Below are 26,444 nucleotides of genomic sequence, written 5' to 3' on the forward strand. Positions count from 1 at the left end.
CTTTGGGTGAAGGTTATTGAAGCTATCCATGTCGGCGGCTCAGCTTGGTCATTTCTCCCAGTCAAAAAGTCCATAAGAGGTGTTTGGAGTAATATTGTTTCTGTTATCAACAGGCCCAGGCCTGTGGACGGTTCCTTACGTATCCGTGATTATTTTAGGGGCTCAATGGGTAGGGGAGATGGTACTTTATTCTGGTTGGATCCTTGGTTGAAGGATATTCCGTTAAAGGATGCGTTTCCTCTATTGTTCTCTCTTGAAGTGGTGAAAATGTGTTCGGTGAGGGATCGAGTTCTAGGAGATTTTTTGTGGAAGCATGATCCGGATTTACCTGACGAATTGACGGAATTAGCTGCTCTCATTGCGGCAGTGGCCTCGGTTTCTTTATATGACCGAAATGATGATTGGAAGTGGCTGCCGGACAAAGCCAGGATCTTTTCGGTGAAGTCTGTCAAGCAGCTTCTGGACGGGGTCAATGTTAATAGCAGCGGATTTGTCTTGCAGTGGTGCAAGTGGGTACCGATTAAGTGTAATGTTTTCGTTTGGCGAGCGGGTTTAAATAGAATTCCTACAATCGATGCTTTACGTCGGAGGGGGATTGGCGTGGGGGATGTTTTATGCCCCCTATGCAAGTCGGTGGCTGAATCAGTAGAGCATCTTTTTACTTCTTGTGTGACGGCTACAATTTTGTGGCAAAAGGTTTGTAGATGGTGCCGTATTCCTCCTATTTTCGTGTTTTCGTTTAAAGATTTGGTGGAGATTCACAATGGCTTTGCTATTAATCCGAAGGTAAAACATATCATTCAAGGCATCATTTTTATCTCTTGTTGGTGTCTCTGGTCGGCTCGGAATAAGGCAGTGTTCTCCGGAAGTGAAGTCAAAGTAGAGAGCTTGTTTTGCGATGTTCGGTCTTTAGGCTTCTTGTGGTTCAAGTATAGATCTAAGTGTAGTTCTATTTCTTGGTTGGATTGGTGTAAATTTGTAAATATGTAAGGTGTGTAGTGTTGGGCCTCCCCGGTTTTCGGGCGTGGTGCGTTTTTAATGTAGTTAACTTTTCAAAAAAAAATGCCATTTTAGTCCCTATGGTTTGGACCATTTTGCCAGTTTAGTCCAAAGGTTTGAAACGTTGCTATTTTAGTCCAAATAGTTTCAAGCGTTGCTATTTTGGTCCACTGGGTTAACTCCATCCATTTTTTCTGTTAACTAGAAGGGTAATACGATCATTTTATATGGTCAAATTCCCCTTCTAGTTAACAAAATTATATATAAGATGACCGAAATGCCCTTCTAGTTAACAGAATAAAGGGATGAAGTTAACCTAGTGGTCTAAAATGATAACTTTTGAAACTATCTGGACTAAAATGACAACGTTTTAAACCTTTGACCTAAACTGGTGAAATAGTTCAAACCAGGTGGACTAAAAACTCAAGTCTATATTATCTTGTTTATTTGATTTTCATATTTATCAAATCGTTATCCATCACTTCAAATTTCAAAGATCTATAAAAGCTCATGAATGATTAACTTCACTAAAGTCAAATAGTAATTTTCAACAATTGTTCTATTTGAACTACCAATAATTGTGGCAGTTTCAAAAAGTCATGTGGATTTACTTTATTTGGAGTGTTTGACCAAAACTATGCAAGCAAATTGAGAGAAGAAAGGATCATGCTAATCACACACGGCCAAAATTATTTTCACACCCCAAAGCGCCCCGCTATGGCTAAAGAGGGGCGCTTTGGTGTAAAGTCAACAGACAAGGTCTGAACCGGTCAGACCTTGTCTGTTGCTTTACATCAAAGCGCCCCGCTTTGGCCTAAGCTGGGCGCTTTGTTTTTTTTTTTTTTTTTTTTACATTTTGGGGCAAAGCGCCCCTCTTAGGCCAAAGCGCAGCGCCTAGGGTCTTTTTTTAATTTTTTAAAATTGTTTTTAATTCACAAACGCGTCGATAATAGCCTAAATTTTACGCTTTTTCCATTATACATCATTTTTTAATATATATGGACTATACTGCAAGTTCCGAATCAAATCGGTTACGTGTGATGTCGTATTCCATTATATCGTATCATTTTGATTTGAAAACACAAGTACTCCTATGAGTAGTTTTATGTGTATCAGCCGCCTACCGTACATGTATATGACGTATTTTTTCATTAATTGTAGTATTATGATGTATATTGTCATTTTGGGTCGTACAAGTGCGTATTGAATCTGATTGGGTCGTGTCGGTGACATTCGGTTTTTAACGTGATGTAACGCATATATTGAACAAACACAAACGTACTTTTGGATTGTAAAAGAATTAACGTCAATATTATTAAACACATTTAACTTTTCGTTCAGTAGTGGAGAGTATGTATTTCGTATAGAAATTTTTGGGTATATACGTTTCCGACCCCCTAGTTTTATAGAAATTTTAGGTACGGTGACTTCCGCCCCCCAGTTAGAAATCTCAAGCTTCGCCACTAAAAGCACTTAACCATTATATAAACTAGAAGATTTCACTAAATAATGTTGGGATCTAATACATTAAAAAGGTAGAGTAGCTTCAGCATCGACAAAATATTTTCCTGACAATGTCGTCGGGATAGGCCGTCGAAAAAAGTCGACTTGTCAGACAAAATTTCTTGTAGTGTCATTCATGGACCCTCACCTCTACTATCTAGCTATCATCTTACTATATTAGTCAAATATAGCTAGCAGTTATATTTCAAACATATTAATTTTTCGTGTCGGCATTATAGATGAATTTTGTTTTTCAAAAAATGTTAACAAGAACTCATTTAAGCTCCGTCGGTAGTGGGGTCCATGCCATCTTTAACCAATCACACCTTTTTTTTAAAAAAAAGTTTACCACTTCACCAAGTGTCTAACCATTGCCAACCCTTTTCAACATAGGGTCTGTTTGGTATGTGGTAATGGAATGAATGAGGGAATGGAATGAACGAGGTAATGGAATGGACAATGGAATGAAATGGATCATTCCATTCCATTGTGATGTTTGGTTACTTATACGTGAATAGAATGATGTTTGGTTACGTATAATAAAATGAATCATTACTTTGTACAATTTGATAGACAAAAAAAGACAAGGAATAGAAATTGTTATATATGGAAAGAGTTACATTCCTTTGGAATGCTCTATTCCATTACCACATGATAACCAAACATGTTTCTTTTTATTCCATCAGAATGATCCATTCCATTCCACCATCTATTCCTTCATACCAAACGCTACCATAGTTTAAACACTTATGACTGAATGACGTGGCACACTCTCATTGGTTAATTTTGAAGTTTACCACTTTCAAGTGTCTAACCACTCCCTACACCCTAATGTATACTATATTTCATTGTGGCAAGTGGCATTGTGGAGCCCACAAGAACTGCTAAATGTATACTATAGCACGGATGTGACTAGTCAAAGAGTTGGAAAGGGTTGTACATGACAGTGAGATGCCTCAACAAATTAAATATTGAGATGAGACTTCACCTTTAGATATATGTGCACAAACAAATTAAATATTGTAAAATTTGGACCAAAAATGTAAATTTGAACTTAAACGTAGACCAGTCACCGGTCAAAAATACGCCCAAAATGTAAAAAAAAAAAAAAAAAACCAAAGCGCCCAGCTTAGGCCAAAGCGGGGCGTTTTGAAAAAAAAAAAAACCAAAGCGCCCAGCTTAGGCCAAAGCGGGGCGCTTTGATGTAAAGTCAACAGACAAGGACTGAACCTGTCAGACCTTGTCTGTTGACTTTACACCAAAGCGCCCCACTTTGGCCATAGCGGGGCGCTTTGGGGTGTTTAAATAGACCAAGAGCGTGTGCGAATAGACCAGACCAGAAGAAATGAGTATTTTGGTGTGTTTTAAATGTGGATGTCATTGTATATGTGTGGCTTTCTGGATGAATGTACAATTTTTATTGCATAAAGTACACATTATTATAGCACAATGATGTGTGAATTTTTGGATAACTATTTGAAAATCAAGTTAACAATTTTGTTGTTGGTATTCAAGTATTCACAAAACAACTTCATATTCCCAAAGATTGTGACACTTGATGTGTTGTCCCCATATGGTTGGTTGATAGCTATGTATACCTATCATTCTTGAATTCAAAGTCAGTTGAACTTTTCTAATGAGGGTTTTGGTGTGTTTGGCAAACTGATAATTCTAATTATTGGGTTTTCAAATTGTAGATAGTTACTTTTGAGTGTTAGTATTAAACTCATTATTAAATTATTAAATTAATTTTAAGAAAAATAAACAGTTTTGAATATTATTTCATAGTTGTTTATTCAAACTGATTTTCCTATATCACACTTAATATTAAATTTCCACTTATAGACTAATAGTTAGATGATGAACTGTATATTAAGTAATTTATTATATGGTTAGATGATGAAAATTTATGTAAGAGTTAAATGTTATTTTATTCCATGTGGTTTTGGTCATTTTAACAGTTTAGTCCAAAGGTTTTATTTTTCGCTTGTGAGTCCAAAAATGTTTTACCGTTACCATTTTAGTCCACTGGGTCAACTTCATCCATTTTTTCTGTTAACGAGAAGGGCAATTCGGTCATTTTATATGACCGAGTTGCCCTTCTAGTTAACAGAATTACATATAAATGACCGAATTGCCTTTCTCTTTAACAGAAAAAATGGATGAAGTTAACTCAGTGAACTAAAATGGTAACTGTGAAACCTTTTTGAACCCACATGTAAAAAATAAAACCTTTGAACTAAATTGACAAAATAACTCAAACCACTGTGACTAAAATAACATTTAACTCTTAATCATGTAGTTTCAAGGTTACCATATAGTTAGATGATGAACTTTATATTAAAATATTAATATTAATATGGTTTTCATTATGCGATATGCTTTTTTATTTCTTTCTGAAGTTCATATAAATAAAATCAAACACATTTTAAAAGTTCATATAAATAAAATCTCACACATTTTTTAATGGCGAACACACCTTTAACATCAACTCATAAAACTAACATAATGCTTGTTTTATTAGAGTCAAACCCGTATCACTTTGATTTGAATAAACTCTTGATGTCACCAGGCCAAAGGCATCAACATCAAATTCATACTTTAATACTTTATAGATAAGTTTAACATGATGTAACTTTAATACAAATTAAGAAAATAAGAAGTAACGACAAGAATGTCTTTTTCTATTTAAAGGAAGCAATTAATATGTCTTAAATAAACAAAGGCATTGGCTTACATAATCACATCTTTGTACACTCCAAAGGTTCATTGGAGGACTTTATCAATGATGACACAAATACAATCAATCCAATAGTAGTTAAAAACGAAGTGCCTTAAAAGTTGAATATGATGACATATTCGTGGGGTTTGACCAACTAATTTGAACCAATGAGTAGGTAAACACTACACATATTGTTATCACCAAATCTTTTACCCTTAACAAGTTATGCTTAAGCTAGTGACTGGATTTATTATCTAATATTGTGATACATGGTGTTTACTAGACGTCTATTTATCACGTTGTTTATTGGGTAATTTCACCAATAGTGCCTCAAAACACCCACTCGCCCAGGCCACCACACTCACGCCTGCTCGTTCGCGCCACTGATAGTTTGACACCGTTGTGGTGTTCGCGAGCCACCGTGGCAGCCACGTGGGTAAAGCCTGGTGCTGACGACACCACAACACACAGTCTTCGGGGAAAGGGGAACTCATGGATAATAATACCCTTGCCCCAAACAATCAAATCTCGCTATTTCAAAAATCTTAAAAACCACCCATTAGTCACAAAACAAAACACCGATGGCGCCTTACCTTTCCCATAAACTATTTTTTTTAATTTTAATAAAGTCATAGAAATCGCTAGTCGCTAGTCGGTCGGTGAGGTAGGGACTAGCGATTAATCGGGATTAACCGGGGATTAATCGGATATAACCGGGATTAATTGTAATTAATCAAAAATTAATCGAGATTAATCGGTGATTAATCGGGGATTAATCGGTGCCTAGTCAGGATTTTTGCAACCATAGTCATATCCCTTAACGAATCAAAGCCAACCCACACATCCCAATGATCTACACCCTCCTTGAACAACAACAATTAATAGCAGGTACTCCTTATGACAAAACATACCCGCCTTGCTTGACGGCTATTTATGGCACAAAAATGAACCCCGGAAGGGGTTACCCGCTAGTTAGGGGTGTTCAAGATCGGATTATCCGATTTTCGGATATCCGAAAATCGGATATCCGAAAAGTTGGGATACTGAATTTCAATATCCGAATCCGTATCCGAAATATCGGGTATCTGAATTTTTGGATACCCGATATTTCGGATACGGATTCGGATAATAAAACGGATATCCGAATTAAGAAAAACAAAAAAAATTGTTTCCGGTATTCAAACACAAACATGCTTCATCTTTTCTATAATCTATAAAAAGGTTTCATATCCTCTGATTATGCAAAATGGCAACGAAATTAAATTAAAACAAATGATATAAAATAATCTTAAAAACAAAATGGCAACAAATTCGAATTAGTTACAGATCTGTTGCAACGAAATCAAATTAAATGAAATAAAATAATGTTAAAAACAAAATGGCAACAAATTCAAATTAATTACGGATCTAATCCATTAAAAAATTCAAATGTATTTGTGACATCTAGATCTAATACGACGACGACACAAACCCAACGACAGCGATGATGCAGCGGGGGAAGAGGAGCGGCAACGAGAGAGGGCTTTAAATCAGGAAGATGAGCAACTGTGTGAGGAGATTTGGTGGCTGTGTTCAGTAGAGATTTGGTTGTTGGTGCGTCATGTAACTATACACCGACTTCCAAATGTAGAAGGCGATGGTCTGTGGAGTTTATTATGATGCAGACTTGCAGAGGGTTGAATAAGAGTGTGATGATTATGATTGAAGCTTTAGATCATGAAGGTTTAATGGAGGGGAAGTGGTGAAGTGGAGGCGTGGTGTGGAAAAGGAAGATGTAAGGGTTTTCTAGTATACATCATTAAATATTTAAAAAATAACATAATTTCATAGTTCGGATATCAGATAATCCGATTATCCGAAATTTTCCAAAACTCACATCCGAATCCGAAATTTCGGATTATCCGATTTTCGGATATCCGAAATTTCGGATATCCGAAATTTCGGATATCCGAAATTTCGGATATTTCGGATTCGGTTTCGGATTCGGATTTTTTTTGAACACCCCTACCGCTAGTGCCTTGTCCCCCTTTGTTATTACCACATAATTTGAATATGATATCACCCGCCATTCAGCTTTCTTTTATAAAATTTATTTAATTTTAGTCCCGATTCAAAAAATGTTTGTTGTAATTTGAATTCATATATATTTCTTAAAATATTTATTAGTGTCGCTTAGCAGTTTGGATAGCCGAACCAAGTGGGCAGTTAACCTTTTGTTAATTTTAATTAAACATCCAATAGATGTTTTTTAAATATTTTATTCCTTAAAACAACACTCTAGAATACCAAAATTATGTCTGTTTATAAATTTTTATTAATAATTCAAAATTGATTGTGACGTTTGCTTAAGAGATTGTATCAATGAGAACGACATGAATAATGAGAGGTAACCTCATAAAACTACTTAATATTCACACATTCCTTTTCTCAGTATTATACATATATATAGAGATGCATAAAAAGATGTGAGAATAAAATATAGAGATATGCGAATAGTGGGAGCCAAAACTAATGGTAAATTAATTTGAATTTAAAATCATATTACTTCTATTTAGCGACAGTTAAATTATTTTGGAGGCTTAAAGCAACGTAAATATTCAAGTCTTTTTTTAATATTTTTTGGTTTCCGATTCATTTTTGTCTGCTTATTTAACAACTCTGGGTTCTTCACCTAGAAGAAGTGCCCCTTGTTTGTTAGGACGATGTTTTAAAAAGGTTTCACGAGAAGTTGCTAGATTCATCACCATGGTCGCCACATTAAACACTTTTAACCAACCGAATATGTTTTTAGCCTAAATCACAACTTTTTTACGTCCAAAACATTCATTTCAATTCCATAAAGAAAACCCAAGTTTTACCTTAAAACCCCAAAAGCCCACAAAACATCAAATATGGAGCGATTCTTATCTGTATTCTCAACCAAATCGATGCTATGTTGATCTCCAAGTAATGAGAAACAAATTCCAAGCCTCAAATCACGAATTCCTTGGACTTTGATTCTAGATCTTTACTTTCTCTCTCTAACTTCTCTTGAGCAAATGATGATCCAAACTGGGAATAGGGTTCCATATCTTTCTTTTAATAGTAAAGATTAAAGGCCCATGGCCCATCCTAGACTTTCTAATTTGGGCCTAATCCTTTCGATAACTTAAACCCACTTTATTTATCATCTAAACACATTAAATAAAATACCAAATTTTCAGGATACTACAAGTCTATCCTCCTTATGTGATGTTTCGTCCCTGAAACCTGTAATACCTCAAATAACCATGGGTAGAATTCTTTCATTTCGCTTTCCGAGTCTCAGGTGGTGTAACACCTCAGAAAATCATATCAAATAATATGGCAACACGTGTCCAGGAACTCTCAAATATTCCAGATTTTTGGAGGAGAGGGACAATTTTATTGAAAATTGGAAGATGATATAAATTGAGGGATCAATGTAATAAAATGCCAAAAATTCAACTTCTGACGGTCTCTTATAGACCGTAAGCCATAACCCTTACGGTAGGTAACAATGCTTAAATCAGTGGACGTGCTAGGGGTCCTTACGGACCGTAAGCCACCCATTACGCTCCGTAAAGGGGTCGCTGATAGTAAGTTTGAGTTGGCAGCTACAGCCTATTGTTCCAGCCACCAAGCTCGCGAATTTGCCATATTTATCCTTCTTCCTAAACCTGGTATGTCACTAATCAACACCTCAAAGCTCCAGGGACACTTGGCTTCACCTTGTGATCCTTGTTCAAGTATAAATAGAGGTGTTCAAGCACCATTTCAATTTACACCTTCACTTTTTACTCTCTAAATCTCTTGGAGTTGCTTTTGATCTATAGAGGCATCCTCTCTGAAGTTATAAACTTCCCTTGAACACCTGTAAGTGTTCTATATCAGTCTCTTTTCCTTATTACGCTAGTTATTAGCCGAAAGTCAAGCTAATTGACTTTTGCTTTGACTTTCGATTCTGACCATTTCGGTTAAGTCAAAGTTCGAAACGAACTTTGAAAGTGATCGTAATAATAAAGGTGTCAATCTCTTATGATTACACCCTCTGATAATCACGTTAAGTAGGCGAAATGGCGAGTCAATTTATTTAAAATAAAAAGTAAAAAACACATATTTTAAAAATTACGATAAATGAACTTCTAAGTATCAAAACCCAAAGTTTTGACATTATAACAGTTTACATAACATATTAGGACATGTTTAGTCATATCCACTCGTTATTTCCTATTTAGAGCTCATTTAGTAGTCGAAAGTCAAACAATTTAACTTATGCTTTGACTTTTGATTCTGACCCGTTTGGTCAAGTTTAGAGCCTGATTAAGGGCTGTTATATGACCGTATTATTGTAGGGAATAACACTCTAAGGTTAAACCTTCTGGTCATGTCATTTGATAGGTTTATTGACAAGTCCACATAATATACTTTAAAATGCCAAAAATGCCCTTATGGCATAAAAATGGTTTTAAAACCAATGAAACTTGTAATCTGACTTTGAAACTGATGTTACAACATTATGAAATATATTTTGGCATAATGGACTTGTCTTAGACCTATTCGAGCACTAGACACCGCATATGCTTTACTTTAATTCCATCTCCGGCTGCCAAATTGATAACTGGTATCAATCGTCACGCATAAACCCCAAGTTCGTGCCCACCGAAAAATCAGGGAGTGACAGGTGGGCTCCAAGCCATTACGGAGCTTCCACTAGACCCTTACTTATGGTACAATTTTATTTCTCAGTCGTTTATCTTGCTTGTCCACGATCGCAATAGGTTCTTTAATATAGTTAAGCTTTTCATCCACATCTATATCATCAAATAGTAGGTGCGCTGATTCATCGGCTAAGCATTTCCTTAAATGTGATACTTGGAAAATTGGGTGGATGCCACTCAACTCATCAGGCAATTCTAGTCTATAAGCCATCGCTCTAATTTGAGCAACGACCTTGATTCCTTTCCTCACAAAATCTAATGATTCCTTTCCATGGAAAAACCTCCATATAACTTTATCCCCGACCTCAAACTTGATAGGTTAATGTCTTTTGTCCGGATAAGATATTTGCCTATCCTTGGCTGCTTTCATGTATGCCTTGATCTTATCAAGCTTTTCGGTCGTAGCCGCAACGACTTCCAAACTTCCCAATTCTTTCTGTTCAATCCCACCCCAACAGATGGGTGTTCTACATCGTCTTCCATATAACATTTTGTATGGTGGCATAACAATGCTTGCATGAGAACTTTTGTTGTAGGAAAACTAGGTTAGCGGTAGATGGTTATCCCAACTCCCTCCAAAGTCAATAATACATGTGCGGGTCATATCTTTAAGCGATTGGATGGTCCTCTTGGACTGGCCATCCGTCTAAGGATGATATGTGGTACTGATATGTAGTCTTGTCCCCATTTCCTCAATAAATTGTTTCCAAAACTTAGAAGTAAACTACGTATCTCGATCCAAGGCGATGGACACCATTACCCCTTGTTGTGCGACAATCTCTTTAATGAACAGTTCTTTCTAACTTTTCTGATGTATAAGTCTCTTGGATTAGTAGGAAATGCGCACTCTTCGTCAACCAGTCCACAAATACTCAAACAGTGTCATGACCCATAGCTATTTAGGTAGCTTAGTTATGAAATCCATGATAATGGGTTCCCACTTCCATTTAGGTATGTTAAGCAGTTGAATATTCTCTACATGTTTCTTGTGTTCGGCCTTAACTTGTAAGCATGTTAAACACTTTGTAACATCCGCCAAAAACAGATATCTAGAAATCCGGCCCGTTTTGAAATCCGGATCCTAACCTTTGAACCTCAGAAATTTTTGTGAAATAAATAACCGTTGAAGGAATTATTCTTTAATTTAATCAATTTATCGATTTAGCTATTTATTTATTTACCTGTTTAATTAATTTAATTAATATTTCAATTAAAATTATTAATTTCATAATATAACCCGGTTAGTTTTGTTGGGTTTTAAAGAAAGTCTTTAAGGTAAATAAGTTAGTAGCTAAGTTAAATTTTTAGTAAAGTAGAGGGACCATTTGGGATTTAGTTGAAACTTGGGATCCTTTTATTAAAAAAAAAGAAAAGAAAAAAAAGGGTATCAAAATCGTAGGCACCAGACCATCATGGTGAGGATCCTGGATGTTATTCCGGTCGTCACTGTCGAATGTTGTCAATTTGTCATTTGTAAGCGTTGTCATCTTTGTTGGTTTGTCTCCTCTTTCTGACTTAGCCTCCTTGGCATGCCTTTTAGCTGCAGAATAAGAGGTTCCGCATATATCGGAGCCTCCGGATATGAAATTGATTATCTTGGCATCTGGTGGAGGTGATGCTGCTCGTTCAGGATCCTTGTCAGTATCCTGAACCTTATTCTTCTTCCTGCCAAGAAGATCTTTCAAGTAGCCTTTGCTTAGCAAGTAGTTTATCTCCTTCCTTAAGGCTATGCAATCCTCAGTTATATGCCCAAAGTCTTCGTGGAAGGCACACCATTTGGACTTATCCTTCCAATCAGCCTTCTGTTAATTCTTCCTTAGCCATCTTGCTTTATCTCCTAAATCCTGCATGGCATACATTAGTTCAGGGATATAACCGAGAAATAATATTCTGATAACTTAGGATATTCTTCTCCATCCTCATCTTTGATAGCGTTTACTCTCTTGTTGTCATTTTTATCATACGGCCTAGAGCGGTAAGGTTTATGTTATGGGTCATTTTCTGAACATATATCCTGACTAATATTCTGGCTTTGATTGTTTATTTGTGATCAGGATACCGAATCAGGATATTGGTAACATCCTGACGCGATATCCTGGTAATAACTGATTTAACCATGTGCAGATTGAAGGGTGTAAGTTCCAACGTTCAAGTAGACTTCTTCTCCTTGAGACTCGGGCAAACCAGTTAGATAAGAGACGTTGAAGCCGGAAGATGTGGACTACAACGTTCACATGTGGAATATTCGCCGGATCCCGGAATAGTAGGATAATTGGTTGCTTTCTTTTTAGTATAAATAGATTGATCGGATCAGATTAAGTCACACACTCTCTTTCGCACACTTTGCTCTCTAACTACAGGCAATCACTACACACAAACACTTGTACTCAAAATACATTGTAACACCTAGTTGATCCGCATCATATCCTACATTGTATCCTGATATTTGAAGTAATAGAAGAACAAGGCAGCTGCGATTGTCAGCTCCCAAGGTTTTATGTCGGCGATCTAGATTGATCAAGGGCTTTCCTCGTACATCCTGTGTCACCCTTTACATTTATGCTCATTGTTTGATCATAGATACAACTTTATATCCTGAGCCGTATCCTGAAACTATTTTTGCAAATAAACTTAACTAGCATATTTTCAACACACATTTCTAGCACACTACCTCATTTAACTAATTTTTTCACTTAATTGCTTCGGTAATTTTTGACCAAAACAGTTTATATAAAGATTCTGATTTCCTGTTTGTTGACTCATATGTTGAGGATGCATTCATCCTCTCTTGCATTTTCTTATCATCTTCAAGCCTGATATATCTCAAAGACCTGTTTCGAGCTTCGTCCAAGTTCCTGCAAGGATTCATCACAAGATCCTGATAAAACTGGGAATCCCTTTGTAGTGCCATCTTGAATGCTTGGACTGTTGTAGCAACATTAAGGTGTGGGATATCCAAGGATTCCCTGCTGAATTTGTTCACATAATCCCTTAGGGATTCTTGAGGTCCCTGTGTTATCCTGTAGAGGTCACTTGTTAGTGTTTTCAAAGCTTCTACTGCAAGAAAATTGACTGTTAAACAAATTAACTAAATGAGCAAACAATGTAATTGAATGAGGTGGAACATTTAGAAGCCATTCCAAGGCTGATCCTGTTAGGGTAGAACCGAAACCCTTGCACAAGCATGCTTCTTTAAGATTCGACAGGATAGGGTTAATCTCCATCCTCTCCCTATACTGGGCAATATGCTTCTCAGGATCCGTCGCCCCATCATACAGCTTCATGTTGGGAGTATGGAATCTCTTTGGGATTTCTGCATCACAAATGGAGTGAGCAAAGCGGGATATGTTGTGACTATCCCGGGATACTTCTGGTATAGGCTGCACTATCCCAGGCACACTTGATATCATATCCTCCAACTTTTGAAGCTCTCTGGTTATCGCTGATGTCACACCTGCATCCTGCAATGATCCAAGATTATTAGTAACAGGGATACTGGTGTTAACAGACAAGTTACTAGTTTGGTGATTCTGGCCATATCCTGGAGCGTATCCTGGAGCATATCCTGGATCCCTCACAGTCGGCATCATAGCCATTAAGGGTATCTCCAGAATATTGCTCTGAGAAAGACTCCGTATGTTATTGCCCTGATTATCCTCAGTATATACTGTTGAACTAAAGTTCAGCGTCCTGGGCTGCAAAGGGGTGACAGTATCCTCAGCAGGTCTCTTGGAGTTGGACTTCAAGAGTTGTATCTCTCTCATTATCATCTAGTTAGTTTCCTGATGTTACTTCATCTGATCCTGTATATTACCAAACAAAGTTAAAATTTCATCATTAGAAACCATAACAGGAGTTCTCCCTGGAACACCAGATCTGTTGACATTCTGAGCGAGAGGAGTGTCTCGGGATATTTGGCTTTCATTTCTCTTTAGAGGAGCTTGAACTTGTGGAGGAGGAGGAAGCACCGAACCAGTTGTAGAAGAGGTTGTAGCAGGCATTGAGGAGGAGCTCATGTTTGATTTTGAAGCCACTGAATACAGTTGTGTAAAAAGTTTTTGAAAATAAAAAGCCAAGTAATGATTTTAACAAAGCTTTTAGTAGAAATAGCACCACTTGCCCCACGGTGGGCGCCAAATTGTTTTGATAAAAAATTACCGAACCAATTAAGTGATCAAACTTAATTTGTGAGGTAGTGTGCTAAGGGTATTTGTAAAAGATATGCTAAGTTAATTGTGTATGAAAATTCAGGATATAGCCCGAGGATATCAGACTGTATCAATAATCAAACAATGAGCGGGAAAGTAAAAGGTGGACGCAGGGTATACGAGTAAAGCCCTTGATCAATCTAGATCTCCGGCATAAAACCTCGGGAGCTGACAATCGTCGGCTGCCTTGTTCATCTTATTGCTTGAATAACTAGGATACAGTGCAGGATAATGCCCAGATCGCTACTAAGTGTTACAAAGATTGTGATTTGTGAGTGTTAAAGTGTGTTTTGAGCTAGAAATGAGAGTGTACGAGTATGAGAGCTCGAAAGTGAGTGTGTCCTACGATCTGGCAGTCCATATTTATAGTATACAAGTATAAGCAAACCCTAATTAACTCTCCATTAATGTTGGGATCCTGAGAATATGTTGTTCTGAACGTTGGAGGGCTGTTTCAACTTGTTTTCCGCGTGTATATTAACTATAAATCCGGGTCTTCATCTCACATAACCGTTACAGCATTAATTTGCATTAATTAGCACTAATTAGCACTAATTAGCATTAATTAGCATCTGAAACTCTCGCAGAATATGCCTTTCTTTAATTATGACCGTTATAAGACCCATTCCACATGTGTTTTAATGTGTCTCTGGTGAATTAGCATGCATTAATCACCTGCAGCCAAAGTCTACAAGCAAATCGTTAGTCATGACCAAGATATTCCCGCAGGATGTTACCAATATCCTGGTTCGGTATCCTGATCAAAGATAAGCAACATAAAAATCAAGATATATCGTCAGGATATGGGCTCAGAATTTCGCCCATAACATTGTGGACTCCTATGTTTGAACCGAGTTAACAATATTTTTTTCAAGAATTGTATGAACAAGAGAGCCCAATTTATATAAGTTACATGGTTCTAAGTGCTATGCTGATAACCACTTTGCATGTTCTCTATCGCTTTGTGGCATGTGGAGTAGCCAAAGTTGGTATTATATAATATCGATGTCTTGAAAAGTGTTGCTTTGGTGGATCATTCATTAGTCTCTACATCTATGTATCATGACAGTCTGATCTGGATAGAGATGGAAACCCGAGCTCGACGGGTAAACTCGAAACCCAACACATTTGGGACAGGTAATTGGATATGGGATTAGTTTTTTTATTTTTTTCGCGGGTTTGGGATTTTGTGATATACATGTTTACCTAACCTAATTACCTAATAAACTGTACCCGTTTACTCGATTGTATACCCGATATAATTTCTTTATTTTTTTATCAATTATTGGCGGACTATTTTTGTTATCTATGCATTTTAGTATATTTTGTATATACATTTTTATATTTTATTTACATAAATTGCAGTTATTTGATATATCTTTATAATATAATAATGTTAAATTTATCCGATTAGTAGTTACCAGATAGATACCCGACGGGTTATGGTCGGGTATACCCATCGGGTAATTTTTTATAAATTAATGGGTTTACCTGAAACCTGTAGGTTTCCTGATACCCGATAGAAACCCGACGGGTTTTGGAACGAGTTTGAAACAAGCTTATCTAATCGGGTTTGGGGTTAGAATTACCTAAACCCATCCCAAACCCGACCCGTTGCCATCCCTAGATCCGGAGGGTAATAGCTTTTGGTGCAAATGAGATGTGTTTGTTATTCTTGTAACTTCAGACACATAATATTAAAATGTATCCAACATCATTTGCAATGAGTTATGCATTTCTTCGACTGGAGGGAATGGGGCTCGTCCTCCGGCCCGTCCCCATGTCCCCGCCCCATCTTCCCACCCCCCATGCCCGTCGCCGCCCCTACTCCCGTGAACTTCGTCCTCCCCCAGCCGATGATGACGGGCCTCCTTCCTCTCTCCTCACACACACACATCTATACATCTATACTATACTAGTGCTAATACCCGCGAATTTCGCGGTGTTGAGAAATGATATGTTTTTTATTTTTTGAAAAAAAAAATACGTTTATATTAATCATCAAGAAACTGTACGCATGGACTTATTATGGAAATATGAAGTTGAAGATGAAAATACAACGAAGAATCGTACTATATATCTAAAATAACCGAAAAGATAAGTAAATGAAGGAAATACGTTTTTCTGTTTTGAAATATAAATTGAAAGCCCATTACTCTAATACTTCTAGTTGTTGGAGCTTCGTAACCAATAACCTCAAATTCGTTTTTGACCAATTGAAAAAACAATCATCGCCTAACGAAATATATTCGGCTTCAATTATATCATGCCATCCAATAACACTGTACCTATCGTAAACAAAATATATGAAAAATTTTTATTAGTAATATACTGAAATATATTGAAAAATAAAGTAAAATAAAAGTAATACGAAGATTCTTAACCCAAGTATTTTCTTCAACAACTTTAATCTTTATTTCGAAAAACTCATATAAACCACCTAAGTCAGTAATTAATTTGGAAGGATTTACATTTGATAACAACATTAACATTTGTAGATGAATGTAAAGAATTGCTACCCCAATCTATATGTAAGCGATTTTGCAAGTAGAAAGGTAGACTAAAAGAAAAAGAAAAACGGTTTTAAAGAAAACACTATAAAGTAGATGACTGTAAAGAATTGCTACCCCAATCTATAGGTAAGCGATTGCCATTTGGAATTGGAACGATCAAATTAGCGTAGGCTTTACACTTAAAAAAGAAAACACCATTGTTATTAGTAGAGATTTCTATAATGCCATACTTTTTTTCCACATGCGCATCAGATCAAACTCCATCCCCTCATACGTGCTTTCTAAAATCAAGAATACATTATGGGTATCTTTAAAAAATGAGAAGAAATAAATAAAATAATCTTGTAACTAATAACATGAGTAGTACAACTTCAAGCCCGATTCATATTCCATTATTGTTTCTTCCAATTTCCAAATGACAGTGTATTAAACTACACTAAAAAGTGTTCTCAATTTTCAACAACCAAAGTATCAGAGAGAAACAATGTTTGTGCATACCATGGGGTAGAGCAAGCCATTTGTTTGCCCAAGGCTGAAGTGTCCAGAGACTATTCGAATTTCCTCCAATTTTTATATAAGCTACTTCAACTAAGGCATATCAATTATATAAGCATCAGGTTTCTCCAAATATACTTCAGGAAGTACAAAAAAGAAAAAAGAAACACCACCACTACTATTATAGACATTCCAAAGTAGAAAAAAAATTTGTTTTTTCTAGCAATAAATCATTAATAAAAACTACAGTTTGAGGCAGAGAAATTATTGATAACATTCGCTAGTCAAAGCTGCTTTTGCGCCACCTTTGATTCGAGTTTTAGAAACACACACTGTCACCATTCTTCTATGCATTGGATGACAAAGCCGCCTCACAGCCACCAGCGGTGGTGATAATAACATAGGAGAGATAGAAAGGGTTGGATTCACATTGTAGATTGCAGACTTCGATGATCTGTCTACCGCTCCTGTGAAGCAAGCAACACCCCAGCTCCGCCTTTACTATTAGGTTCGCCAACTTGCAAGTCGATAAAAACTCCAATGTGTTGTATATCATAACAAATGATGCCTACATATTCTAGCAGATTACAGCCCAAAATGCCTACAACAATGATGTCTATATTTTTTTAGGGTTAATACCATAAAACTTGATATACCATCGTGTGTCACTGGATCTGAAATACAAAAAATAAGTAACTCTAAATAACCAAAACTCGCTCTTAGCACGAACTTCAAAGGTGGCCCAAAGCTTCATACAATAAATCTCTGGTTGCTTACCTGACTCCGTAGGTACACCTCTACCAACAACCTGAAACTGATGGAACTGCACCAAATACAACAGGAGCACAACTAACATTTATCATTTTAGAAAAAAAAACCCTAACTTAAATAACCAATTTGGAAAAAATAAAAATATTCTATATTACTCGACCTATAAACAACAAATACATTAAATTTTCATAGAAGAATTTAAAGAAGTGATCAAAGCATACAAACCTCATAGCTCTTTTTCTGGCGCGAACTCTCGATTTGTCTTCAACGGCGACAAAGGTGTGCTTGAGTCGCTAACGAAGTACTTTAGGGAATAAAGATTAGTATATAAATGGATACATACGTCAATATAATACGACATCACGAATGCCAGTTCATGAACATCTTGGAAAATAATTGTTAACTAAGAAACGCATTAATTAGTGGGTTTACCGCGACATACAATGGGCAGGAAGAGTGGGGATTGAACAGGCCAATTACACAACCCGGGTCCATTAGATCCTTCTGTGGCAGTTAATTTTTAAAGATGATTATCTTCAGGGATGAATTCTTGTTCTCTCTCTTCATTTTCATCAAGATTTTGTTGCACGTGTGGATAGAGTCCAGGCCTTGACCACTATTTTCATCGGACTGTGATTCTCGTGGTGAGGCCTGAGATAATTCAATAACCAAATACTGATTTAGTGTTTCTAAAAAGTTCATTACTCGAACTGCATACATCAATGCGTTTGGCGAATCCGCCATTTGCAGCAAAGGTCAATCAAATTTATATATTTTAGTTAATTTTTACCACAGAAAAAAACAAACCTGAGTCATTTGGGGCGAAAACCATTGCAATATTGTGTGAATTCATCTTCTTGAGATGCTCGTGTTAGATAGCATCAGCGTTCAGATTGATGGCCCAATCGAGCAGGGCGGTTTTCGTTGGCGACTGAAGACGACAAAGGGCAATGCGGCCATCCTCTGGTTGACACTGAATTACTTGCTCAGGTGAAAGCGAATCCAACATCCCACTTAGCAGTTGGCCGTTCTCTAAACCATGGCTATATTATCATCAACTTAACCATAAAATTAAAAAATTAAATGCAATATTAATACAACAATCATCATACACCTTGATAACACTATCAATTGACATCATTGGCTGAAGTTAACATAAGAGGAAAAGAAACCCTATCAGCAGCCACTTGTAAAATGACATGATCTCCCCACTAACCTATTCTGTAAATGCAAGCATTCAGTAACAAAAACGCAAATGTTATAAGTTGTATATAGATGTGTAGCTCTTTGCTCTAACCTTTTTGTTGATATTTTATACATTCTTTGAATACTAATGTAATCGCTTCAACTAATCAGCACACTCGACCATATCTAACAGCAAACCAATCAACAACTGTGAAAACTAAATCCCCTATTTTTGGTTAAAGAATCAGCATCACCATCATTATTATATTACCACTGAAGAAATGGAAATTATTATAATTAAAAACCGAAGATAGACAGTATGGTACTCGGTTTTGAACTTATTTTAAATCACCTTTTTTTTTAATTTTGTATGGTACTGGTTTGAGACTTTTAACGGTACCATTCCAAACCGGTACCAACTGAACATATACGATATGGTATTCATTTTTAGTTTTAACTAAATTTAACTATTGGTATTATACAATACGGTACCGTTTCGGTAGGTACAATTCATTCTGACCTAACACTTATAAATGAAAAAGCTTAGAAATAAATAAAAGCATGAACAAAAAATGTACCACTCCGTGTTTTAGTAAAAATTGATGGCACAATTGAACACTTGATTGAGAATCAAACAACAATTACCTATAACTAATGGATCAAAACAAATAAAAATATGTAAAGACTACTTCTCACCAGATGAAGAAGACTTCCACTATTCCCTATTCTCAGTTACAGTGATTCCTGTAGCATCTCCTTGCACTGTTCTCGTCCGCGACATTCATTTTCACTTACTGGTTCCCTCCTCCAATGCCATGTCAAAGCTCGAACTTTGTCATGTGATGATACTCTCATGGCTACATAAGATAAAAAATACTTTTAAATAAAAAAAACTGTTTGGTCTAGTAAAATAGCCTTTAACCCAAGCATGCCTATTCAACGTGGTTCTATAACAATTTAAGTCATACCAAAACCATGAATAAAAAAAATAACTTTTGGTTAAAACCCCAAATTTGTATTAAGAACCCATATATTTTTGAACCTAAAGACATTACAACATATCTTATAATCAAAGTATAGCTAATAACCTGAGATTTTTCTACAGCTTTTGTGAGACAACTCTTCCAGTCGTGCTCCATGAATCAAAGTAAACCCTAGAAAAATTATCGACTTTCTCCACCGCCATCTGTATATCATTTTAGATGAAGACATGTAACCCTCAATGAATGCGTTGTCTTTCTCCACGGCAATTAATTCAGCTATGGTTGAAGTAAAATAGAGTCCAGCTGAGACGTCAAACCATCGAAAAATCGGAAAGTTCGCCCTGTTCAACACCATCTTCAAGCCAACCCTAATGGGTGAACTTTAGCAGCCGGAATCAAAAGATTGAAGCAAAAACAATCAGATTTCGTCTAATACAACAAACCGCAGTTCATAATTTCTTAAAGTAAACAAAACCCAATTCGAAATCAATCAAATAGAATACCTTTAGAGCCGGAGAAGAGAGAAAGATGTATGAATGGAAGACAGAAACCTTAGATGTGATGTGAATGAAAGTTGTATAGGAGATATACGAATCAAAAACAAAATTTCGTTATTAAATCTAACAAAATAAAAAAAAACATTGGATTATTAGATGGAATCATACCTTGAAGAGGAAGATGAGAACCGATGGTCTAGCTGAAGGAGGCGGCTAGGGTTTCTCCAGAGAGAATGCGAATGAGGGAGTCGAAGATTGAAGATTGAAGATTGATGTGAAGTCGGATTTCAGATGAGATATACAAAACAAAAGAAATTATTAGTTATAAAATCTAAAATATCAAGAACGATACTTGATTCATTGACAAAATCTAACCTTTATGACGAAGATCAGAGTCGGATTCATAGAGGAACGAATTAGAGGCAGAGAACGATTCATTGATAACGCAGAAACCCTAAACGTGATTGATTGATGATGGAGGAAACAAACACTAATAATCTCAAATCTCAAAAGAGTATGAGAGAAGAATCCTTGCTTTATATATGATTGGAACAAAATTGACCCGAATTACTAATTCGGATCCCGCGTGGTTTCACATAGGGAAATGAAGGGATTAGAAAAATGGCGGGAAAATGAGGTTTGGAGGCCCTAGGAGGTGGACATGTGTCCCCTAATTAAGGCTTTTATTAGGTTGTATAGATAATAAAAGAAACTAACTTTGGGACACGTGTCGCTCAACGAGGGTTTCTTTAATTAAATGGGTATTGAATGCGGATCTAAACCCTTACCCATGAAGAAACACTGGATCCTATCTTATAACCCGTTCCTAAGCCCGGCTTTTCCAACGCCTCCTGTTTCCCCTTTCATCTTGTATGTGGAAACCCTAATGTCAAAATCATCTCTTTTCATCGTCTATGCTTGAAACCCTGATGTCAAAGTCTCTCAGACATGAAAACATCTGAATCCCTTCCGGTCGTCACGCCCCGTTAGTCCCTCTGACAAAGTTTCAGGTAAGGTTTCTTTCTTCTTCGTATAATGTTCAACTTAGGGTTTTGTCAGATTTGTTCATGTTTTGATGTTAAACTTGATGTTTATCTTACCGTTATCTTCCCCTTCATCAATTTTTATTCATGGAAATCCCGCATATCGGTGGCCATCTGGATCCCTCCCGTCCGTCACGCACCGTCGGCAAAGTTTCAGGTAATGTTTCTTTGTTCTTCGTATAATGTTCAACTTAAGAGTTAGGCCGGAATCCTTTGAGGAACAGGTTTGTTTGATAGTGAAATTCTAGAGTTATTTCTATTTCTATTGACCCTGTATTGCTCACACTTGAATACTTGTGAATTTTTTTATAATGTTTGTGTATCTCTGTTTAACATTGCAGATTTCAACTGCGAGGTGAGTTTGTATGTTTTAGGTTAGTGAGAACTTTATTGCTTTGTATTATGATGATTTAATTAGTGATATATGTGTTTACAGTTTTGTTTGTTAACAGAAATTAATGTTTTGAATGGTTTCATGTCATGCCCTAGAGCGCACATTTCGACGACATTCCTATATTTCGGAAGGAAACCTGATCCAAATAACAAAAACTGTTGGTACGATAGAGGAGCGAAAACATTTCAAGCGGACAAGTACGAAAAGAGTTTAAATAAAAGTACGTTGTATAACAATCTCCTTTTCTTCAATACTTCAACTTATTTGTTAGCTTCTTAAATAATAAGCCTTTGCTAAACATTAACACCATAATAAGTTATAGTTACAACTTTAAGCAGCTTTTGCACATCCCAACCGCCACAATATCTGATTATCTAGATTTTAATAATTCTGTTTTTTTTCTTTGACGATGTAGAGAGCTGTATTGGTTCCTGCACTAGAAGGCCGAGATATTATCGGGCGTGCAAAAACGGGAACTGGGAAGACATTAGCCTTTGCAATTCCTATAATTAAAAAACTCACTGAAGAGGATGAAGACAACCAAAACAGGTACCTATACAAAAAAAGAAAAAAAAAAAAATCTTCACATCTTCCTTTTGAATAATATATTGTATATCTTCCTTTTGAATAATATATTGTATGATCTAACGAGGGGTTGATCTATGTTTCTTTAAAGTATCGCAGGACGCCTTCCAAGAGTTTTAGTGCTTGCACCGACCCGAGAACCGGCAAAGCAAGTAGAAACAGAAATCAAAGAGTCCGCCACGCACTGTTTGTGTCTATGGCGCTGTCTCCTACACTTTACAGAAAAATCAACTGTGACGCGGCATTGATATAGTGGTTGGCGCTCCCGGAAGACTCATTGACCTGGTCAACAGTAATGTTCTTAAATTAGGAGAAGTTAAGTTCTTGGTTCTTGATGAGGCTGATCAAATGCTTGTGGTTGGTTTTGAGGAAGATGTGTCACGAATTCAATAATGAATTTCATCACTATACCTTTTTTTTAAGAAATTTTCCGTTCAAAAAAAAGTATAGTGATGAAATTAATTATTAGTGAAGTGGAGTAATAGGTCAATAAATGATGTTTTTGTGACAAATAACATTGTAAATACTTGGTTGATTGAGGATATATAGATGGACATTATGAGTTAGATAAATGCCAATATCACACTGGCCATTGGAAGAAAGAAAGTAGTTGATTTGTTCTGCTGATTATAAATTAAATATATTTTAGAGGTCATCTTCTTATCTACGTATATGTATTTTTTTACCCATTTGGCTGCATATTCTTCAACTAAGGATCAGAAATCTTGACTCGAAGCTAAATGGTATACATGTAAATAGTTGATAGATCAATAATATATTGATAAATACGTGTGACTGAATTCGTGGGTACGGTGTTGGTTATGTTAATAAAGCCTTTTTCACTTATTAAACTATCTTGTATGGTTGGTGTGAGAGGAACTGCTATAGCTAGAAACGCGTGGGTTGAAATCGTGTGCGCTTTTATCTATTTCAATGTAAGCATGTTTTGGAGATCTGTGCTTTGGATCGTATCATTAATAACTCTACCCGTATGTGCTCTGGCTGCATTACACCGCGAGAAACAGGTGATTAGTTTCATAATAACATTAATAACATTTAGGTTTAGTAATAATTTTAATGTGATGTTAACAGTGGGAAAGATTATGCGCAGCTGCGAGCACAGCTATATGAGTTACGAGATAGATTGGACTCTCTTATGTGGGATAGAAAGGAACTTGACGAACACATACGAGTTGCGATTAAAGAGCATGAAATGATGGAAATGATGTTAGGAGAACTTGAAGATGAATATGAAGAAGCAATGCATAAGATTAAAATCTTGGAGACCAAGGTACGGTTTTATTATCTTTAGATATTGGTTATGTGTTCTGTAGATGATGAAATGTTCTACGTTCTTCGACAGTTGCAAGATCTCAAGGATGAAAACCACTGCCTAAAGGAAGTTCATGGCAAATCAAAATGGGACACGATAAAACACAATAAAGAAGAAATATCACCATGGATATCAGATCGATATAGGGTACTCACCGACACTCTACGCGCAAAGATGCTTTTGATGATGTAAACAAAGGTAACTTTGGAAGCATATGATTCTATGAAAAACGATAGTTGTTAAACCGCGTGTACACGCGGGTTTTAACCTAGTACATACATATATATAGAAAGGGGTTCATCCCCCACCTCCTAGATCCATCATCTCCAAGCCCCTCCTATGTGGCGCTGACATGACGGCCCATCCTCATGGGGATGAGCCTCCCCATACCCACCGGTCTTCTTAATTGATAGCAAACTGTTTGGTTCTTGACTTCTTTCTACATCACACCGTCTTAGTGCTGATGTATGAATTATTTAGTTTTGTTCTTAATCTGTCACATTATTCTACGAAGGTAATTATCTGAGGCAAAAAAGTCAAAGTTCATTTGGTCAAGTTCAAAATGTTGACAGAACAATGTTGGAAATTTAATAAATAATATTATATTATGAGTTAATATAATGAATATTTAATAAATAAGCCAAGATGAATGAGAGATCTTGTGCATTAAGTTTGTGTGTTGGAACCATAAACATATGGGAAATTGAGTTTGTCTCACATAGGTGGAGAGATAAATCTTTTGTGGATTTATAATTAGAACTTTCTACACGAATGTATTCTTGTGTGACAACTCACACCCAGTGGTATCCAGGAGGGTGAGAAGCACCCGACACGCGCACGCGCCCGGGCTCGGGCACGGGACCGGGACGAGGGCGATGGGCGCAATGTGGCGCTTTGATGGCGCACTATGCACTTCGCACGCTCGCACCGCTTGCAGACGCCTTTAGTATTTTTTAGATGCGTCTTGGCCTGGTGTTGTCAGCTAGAGACTGTTCTAATTCCACAAGTCTGTTAGGCCCTAAAGTGTGAGACTGACGCATCAAATTAATAGAACAGGCTATGGTTACAAACTGGGCTTTACCGGGTTAGTTTATATTAGGTTGTGGACCTTTATAGGTCACTTGGGCCAAGCTTTAGGCCATGTGGGCCGAGCAGGCCCAAGGGGAGCCCATGTAGGGAATTGGGCTTGTCTATGTATATAAACAAGTTTTAGACTTGTTTTAGGGTTTGAACCTCTTGGAACCTCATAGTTACAGAATTCTAGAGTTAGAGAGAGAGGTGATTCGATTGAAGTTGTGAACACTTGTACTAGATGGTTTTGCTTTTCAAGTAATAGAATCGTGTGCAAGTGTTGAAAGGTGATTCGTATTGTTTTTCGTATTTCTCGCTTTTCGTGTTTATTCTTGAATCTCACCAAGTTTGGATTCCGCACAAACTTGGTGATTGTTTGATATCATTGAAAGATCCGTTTTACGGGACTTACAAGTAGTATCAGAGCCTTTAGAACCTGTTTCTAGACTCGGTGTGATATCAAAGATTCAAGATTTTCGTTATTTTTGGTTCGGTGTTTTTCACGTTCTTTATTGTGTTCATCCAAATTTTATAAAAGTCAGTATATTTTGGTACTTTGATTTTTGAAAAGGTTGTTAAAGGATTAAATATAATCTTTTTATTTTTTTTCCGAAAATATCTTGTTGTTAATCATAATCTTTTTAAATTTGAGAAGTATTTTGATTTAAAAATTTCCAAATATCTCAGAGTTTGCTACAACTGCCAATATAGTTTCTTATTTCGAGTAATCATCACAACTACCACTACTTTACAGAAGGCTTCGAGTGAAAACAATCATCTTCACTGGTCTCGACTCATATCTTCACCATTGTTTCAACGGTTTCGAGTCATACATTTTTGACTCGCAACAAGAGGTTGTCAGCTACAAGGTTTACAAAGGTCTCGACTCATCACAGTCTTGACTCAGTGATCTCGACTCATCATCTTCGCAGGTCTCGAGTTGTTCACCTCCGAGTCGCAACCTCAATTACGAGTCGCAACCACCGTTTCGACTCGTCCGACTCGCAACCAATATTTCCTATTACGAGTTCTCGAGTCGCAACCTTCACTTGGTCTCGAGTCATCTCCACCGTTCCAACTCCATCACCTCCATCTTCACGGCCGTCACCTCCACATCTTCTCCATCTTCTCCGATCATCGTCGCCGGTACGATCACTGTCTTCCATCTACATCATCATCATCATCATCTTGCTTACATCATTCCGACTCGCAACCATTGATTATCATCATCGTCTGATTTCGAGTTGTACGTTTTCGAGTCCGACAATTCCGAGTCGCAACCACTGTTTCAAGGTCTTGAGTCATCATCTCAACAACTGGTCTCGACTTCAAGGTCTCGACTCACTGTCTTCAATTGGTCTCGAGTCACGGTCTCGACTCCAAGTTTTTAAGGAAACAGTTCTCGACACATCAGAGGTTTCGAG

General features: G+C 36.8%; 1 protein-coding gene and 1 long non-coding RNA gene across 35 annotated transcripts; one reads left to right on the plus strand and one right to left on the minus strand.

Moving 5' to 3' along the window:
- Positions 1–16,929: 16,929 nt before the first annotated feature.
- LOC110935621 lies at positions 16,930–21,097 on the minus strand. Of its 26 annotated transcripts, none has more exons than XR_004888258.1 (12): positions 20,763–21,097; positions 20,601–20,648; positions 20,203–20,477; positions 19,811–19,971; positions 19,227–19,300; positions 19,102–19,150; positions 18,737–18,987; positions 18,372–18,580; positions 18,155–18,233; positions 17,936–17,981; positions 17,162–17,832; positions 16,930–16,944 (listed from the first exon to the last, which is right to left on the minus strand). It is a non-coding gene; the product is annotated as an uncharacterized LOC110935621 (long non-coding RNA). The 26 variants fall into 26 exon arrangements; XR_004888247.1 differs by having other exon boundaries at positions 18,362–18,580; XR_004888253.1 differs by having other exon boundaries at positions 17,162–17,981; positions 18,362–18,580; positions 18,737–18,961.
- Positions 21,098–21,407: 310 nt separating this feature from the next.
- LOC110935622 lies at positions 21,408–24,443 on the plus strand. 9 transcript variants are annotated; one of them, XR_004888261.1, is made up of 8 exons: positions 21,409–21,604; positions 21,789–21,794; positions 21,979–22,011; positions 22,127–22,251; positions 22,447–22,580; positions 22,708–23,641; positions 23,709–23,907; positions 23,980–24,377. XR_004888261.1 is itself a non-coding variant. In XM_022177994.2 (6 exons), the coding sequence occupies exons 4-6, from the start codon at positions 23,438–23,440 to the stop codon at positions 24,139–24,141; spliced, it is 546 nt and encodes a 181-aa protein (XP_022033686.1). In that variant the 5' UTR covers positions 21,408–21,794; positions 22,127–22,251; positions 22,447–22,580; positions 22,708–23,437; the 3' UTR covers positions 24,142–24,443. The 9 variants fall into 9 exon arrangements, 4 of the variants coding, with proteins under 4 accessions (XP_022033686.1, XP_022033687.1, XP_022033688.1 ...); XR_002589244.2 differs by having other exon boundaries at positions 21,409–21,794; XR_004888262.1 differs by lacking the exon at positions 21,979–22,011.
- The last annotated feature ends 2,001 nt before the right edge of the window (positions 24,444–26,444 follow it).

This window comes from Helianthus annuus, chromosome 3 (genome assembly GCF_002127325.2).
Source record: "Helianthus annuus cultivar XRQ/B chromosome 3, HanXRQr2.0-SUNRISE, whole genome shotgun sequence".
NCBI classification, from domain to species: Eukaryota; Viridiplantae; Streptophyta; class Magnoliopsida; order Asterales; family Asteraceae; genus Helianthus; species Helianthus annuus.

What these genes read in the sequence shown, in the direction of transcription:
- LOC110935622 (XM_022177994.2), top strand. Translation starts at nt 23,438, where the DNA reads ATGTTAATAAAGCCTTTTTCACTTATTAAACTATCTTGTATGGTTGGT. An exon ending in CATTACACCGCGAGAAACAG is followed by an intron (nt 23,642 to 23,727) that starts GTGATTAGTTTC and finishes GATTATGCGCAG; the next exon opens with CTGCGAGCACAGCTATATGA. An exon ending in TTAAAATCTTGGAGACCAAG is followed by an intron (nt 23,908 to 23,979) that starts GTACGGTTTTAT and finishes GTTCTTCGACAG; the next exon opens with TTGCAAGATCTCAAGGATGA.